Genomic DNA, 4776 nt, shown 5'->3' with positions numbered 1-4776 from the left:
AAATAGGGTTGCATCTAGATAGGATCTATCAACCTTGATAGATTAGGAGTGATCCTATGTGATTTATGAGACTGAGTTCGATAAATTTCTGGCCAGATATTTTGGAAAAAGAGTTTTCCATATCTCGAGCTGTAAGTCGTATAAATTTGACATATGACGGACGATGGAGTTTGACGAGATATCCATAACCTCCGTCATGTCGGGATCTATGATAGAGGGACTGTATCATACGCTAACTGCACCTAGAGGTTCAGACATTACATTTTACTGGGTTGCCACCATATACTGCTAGGTGTCACTAGTGGATTGTGAGACTTGAAGGCATTCACTTGGTGATCAGTGAATCCTGAGAGTAGAACTGAAATCGTTTCAATCCACTGAAAGGAGTTTCAGTGATATTGAGATAGAGATCTCAATATGTCTCACTACCAGTCATAATAGAACCTACGGGGTCACACACATAGAGGATTTAATTAGTCAGACTATCATAATTGTGATTTGGAGTCACAATAGAAATCAATCATCAATATGATTGGTGATTGAATTAACCCACTAAGTGTTAGTAAGTTAATGAAAGAAGAATTAAGTGGAATTGATTGCAATTGGATTGCAATTAGGCTGATTTAATGAGCCAAATCAAATTGGGTTCGACCCAAATTGATTTGGGTTCATGATTGGGTCAATTTGATTAAACCAAGGTTTGTGCGGATTCTAAAAACCACATGTCGTCGTAGGATGAATATGACTTAAGTCATGTTCACACTATGCGGACTTTAAAGTCTACATGGCGTCATAGGATGCATGCTCCCAAATCAATTAATTCTTCTAATGAGATTAGGAATCCTAATGTGATTAGAAAATTAATCAATTGATTAAGTGGACACATGTCATACATCTATGAGCACAAGGATTGGACACTTGGCATTAATCCAAGGGTGGGTTATAGTCCCATACTCCTAATAAGATTAGAAGAGGCCCTAAACCCAAGCTATAAAAGGGTAGCAAGGGAGACATTATGAATCAATTCTCTCCTCTTCCTCTCCACGCCTCCTCTTCTTTCTTCCTCCTTCTCCACGGCAGCAAGAAGTCTTCATCCTCCTCTTCTTCCACGATAGCAAGGCAAGGAAGATCCACGTGCAAGGTTCCTCCTTCCTCTTCCTCCATTGCGAGTAAAATCAAAGAAGAAAGGGTTATTCTTCAAAGAGGTATGTTACAGATTTCTTCCAATCTATTTGATAGTCATGAGAGGTCTTTGTAAGGAGCTAGCACTCTGGTAAGACCCTATCTTAGATGATTAGATCCTCGTGTGGATACCTTTAGAGGCCGGACACATGTGCGGCTTAACCAGGAACCTAGAAGATCATCAGGCTGCGATGTTCTACACCTGCAGAATTTTTGAATATGAGATCTTTAAATTATTAACTTCTGATTTTTGTTTCAGTTTTATGAATCTTAATCAGCCCTCCTTAGATTCTAATCTTTTCTTCCAAATGAGTTCAAAGATTTTCTGGATTTGGATCCAGAAAAATTTTTGAATTCTACAATCCGAGGCGCGTTCATATGATGAACGACATCCCGTTCAAATTCCGCTGCGAACGTCGCATTGAACGGGGCGTATCTCAGCAGTGCAGACCTTGTTTGGGAGCTTTTTAGGGAGGCACTGGCTAAGTGAGTTCTGGCTATGCCGATCACCTCAGAGGAAGGGCAGACAGGAGGGTCTGGAGGAGTTCCGATAGACCAAGGGTGAGCACCCAGGACCTCTGTGGGCTAATGGCGAGGGCCCCGACGCGGAAGATAGAGGGAGCTTCGATCTAGCGGCTGCGTATCTACCCTCAAGTTGACTTGTTCATTTGGAATATGGCCTGGGGGTGCCTACCGGCCGCAGGTGTGTTAGTGAGTAGAGGGTTGAGGGTTTCTCCCACCTATGGAGCTTGCCCAACCACGGCGGAGACCATTAGCCGTGCCCTTTTCTGCTGTCCGCATGCAGCCCAGGTTTGGTAGTGCATGGGGCTTGTCCTCGACGTCGGGTGGGGCAGGTCCCCAATGGAGGTTTTTCTTTTGCGGCAGTGGGCATCTGCGAGGAGGCCGAACACAGTGGAGTGGGGGGTCCGGTGCGCTTATTTAGCTTACCATACTTGGCTGGATAGAAACTTCCGGATCTTCGAGGATAGGTGGCTACATCTAAGGGTGGTGGCGGCTAGAGCCTTGCTTCATGCGTCGGAGTTCATCAGCAATTGACTATCCTATTCCTCTGAGACGACTAGAGACATCTGGATCTCTCATCCAGCTGAGTCAGCAACCAGGTTTGTCTATATTTTATGGGAGCCCCCATCCCTTTACTTTCTCAAGGTGAATTTTGATGGCAATACTGCTGAGCGAGGCAAGAGGAGGGGGGGGGTGGGCTTTTTTATTAGAAACCACCACTCCAGATTTGTGGCGGTTGGCGGTCGACGGATCTTCGACATCTCTATTGTTGGAGCGAAACTGCGGGCGGCGTGGAGGGGCTCTCCTTCGCGAGGCGTACTCTAGATGCGGAGTACATCCATATGGAGGGTGACTTGGTTGCGGTGATTAACGGGATCTACGAGTGACTCTTCAAGTCGGATGTGCAGTCCTTGTTTTGTGACATATGGTGGATGGCAGGAGGCTGTGGCTCCTTTAGGGCCACGCATGTGTTTCGGAAGGCCAACACAACTGCTGACTGGGTGGCCACCTACGCGGCACAGCACTTGGAAGATTTTTTTTTGATGAACTAGGCGAATGTTCCTTACTCGCTTAGTCAGCTTTTTTTTCTGATTTTCTTGGCTGTACTCATCTACGTTTGGTGTGAGGAATCGGTGTACCAAAAAAAAAAAAGAAGACAACTAGGATATAAAACAATGCAAGAATTTTTCTTAGACATTGTAAACATGTATGAGGTTTCCATTTAATGCAAATACACATGATGTGTGTATTTGTATCACTAATTATGTGAAAAGGCTTGTACTAGAATATCACCTGTTCTTGAGAAATATTGTTAGAAACTTATTTTTGATGATTTTTTTAGCAAAACATTGTAATCATGTCCATAATAAACATGCTTGAGCAATTTATTAGATCTCATAGAATCATCAGAAGTATCCATGTCATCAAGTAAGGTAATCAGGAGGTGGGGCCTGGGAATTATTTCTTTCTTAAATGAACAGAATCTCAACTTTTTCTTCACCATCTACAATCACACACTTGAGCTTGAGCCTTCAATCTTTATAGTTACATAGCTAGAATACGTTCCTTGGACCCTCAACAAAGAACATGTTAGGTTAGCTTCCAATGTACGTCAGCTTCCAAGTTATATAACTGGAAAGGAGATGTTAACTAGATTCTTTGCCGGTATAACTTGGATTTAGGAGATATGCTGCTACTCTTAACCCAACTTGAAAGTTTTCTTCGCCTTCTCAGACCTCAAGTTGGCTTCATCTCTGCATTATTCTTTGTTGTTCAACATCCACCCTAGGCGTACGGATTACATCAAGAATCACGCCTCTAGATTTACAAGCCTTTCCAAACAATTTTTTCCAAAAAGAATTGCTGCTAAAATACCCCGTTTGCCCTAAAAGAAATAAATGGAGCATCTCCTGCTCCTGGACACCTCCAAAAGCGCGCCGTCGGGTCCCACCTCCACGTCGCAAGCGACGTGCAACCGGTGCCGGTGGGTGTCCCAGGTCGACACCCTGAACCGGATGGTCGAGCGCAGCTCGAGCCGGAAGCCAACCCGGCCGGATTGCAGGTCCACCGCCAGCTCCTCCGGCGACAGCGACGCCCCGCTCACCTCCCCGAGGATCGCCGTCGTGTTCTTCGGCGGCTGGTAGAACGGGCCCACCAGCTCGGGTTCGAATCCGACCCGGTTGCCCCGGTAGAAGACCGAACCGGCGACGGCGTCGTAGAAGATGCCGATGTTTCGGTTCGGGTTCCGGTCGGAGACGTTGAAGGAGAACGCCGTGCCGGCGGCGGGGGAGAGGCCGGGGGCGGAGAAGGAAGAGACGTGGAAGCGGGGGCGGTGGGGATGGACGCTGAGCCAGAGGACGAAGAGGATGACGCCCGCGGCAAGGAGGAGGAAGAGGAAGAAGGAGCAGAGGAGCTTGGCGGTCCGGGTCGTCAGGCTTTCCCGGACCCGCCAGGTTCGTAGGTGGTGGTGGCTGGGCTGGGGCGGTGACGGGCGTAAGGAGGACATGGCTGGGGGAAGTGTGGGGGGTCGGACATGGGCGGTAACGGGATCTTATAAGCGGGGATGGTAGCGGCGATTGGGACGGATGTCAAAGTGATTGAAGGGGCTTACGGTTGGCTTTTTGTAAACGGAAGGGAAGGAATAATTTTATTTTTAATCGTTTAATTAACTTACAAAGTTTGACGTCGCATGGACTCGTTACAAGGGAGGAATGGATGGGTTGAAGGTCGATTTTGCTGGTCAACGTTCCAAAGCTGGATTGAGTGTTGAATTTACCCTATTAGGAGAGGCCCCAAAAAAAACATTCCTCGACGGCTAAAAACTTTTTTATATAATTTTTCAATATTTATATATATTTTTTTAAAAAATAAAAAGTTTCTAAATGTCTAATTTAGAGCTTTTAGACAAAGCTCAACTTAATAGATGTGGAAAGCCTTTCCCTCTTTCTTTTCTTTTTTTTTTTCTTTTTTTTGGAAGAGGTGTAAATCTCCTTTGATATATCAATGTTCGAGTTCTAGTAATGAATTTGTTTCTAAAAAATTGATTCAATTTTTTTTTATTACAATAATCAT

General features: G+C 45.4%; 1 protein-coding gene across 1 annotated transcript; it reads right to left on the bottom strand.

Annotated features, from left to right (window-relative positions):
* Positions 1-3093: 3093 nt before the first annotated feature.
* On the bottom strand, positions 3094-4268 carry LOC103697666 (NDR1/HIN1-like protein 13). Its single transcript, XM_008779575.5, has one exon. It carries the CDS (start codon positions 4208-4210, stop codon positions 3590-3592), a length of 621 nt encoding a protein of 206 aa, XP_008777797.3. The 5' UTR covers positions 4211-4268; the 3' UTR covers positions 3094-3589.
* Between the last annotated feature and the right edge of the window lie 508 nt (positions 4269-4776).

Source organism: Phoenix dactylifera, chromosome 8 (assembly GCF_051530095.1).
Source record: "Phoenix dactylifera cultivar Ajwa chromosome 8, Ajwa_hap1_PhDact_Kaust_v1.1, whole genome shotgun sequence".
NCBI lineage: Eukaryota > Viridiplantae > Streptophyta > Magnoliopsida > Arecales > Arecaceae > Phoenix > Phoenix dactylifera.
Note: the sequence above shows the minus strand (reverse complement) of the source record. Positions and strands in the feature narration are given on the sequence as shown.

Excerpts from the sequence above, each read along its gene's own strand:
- LOC103697666 (XM_008779575.5), bottom strand. The coding sequence starts at position 4,210 with ATGTCCTCCTTACGCCCGTCACCGCCCCAGCCCAGCCACCACCACCTA.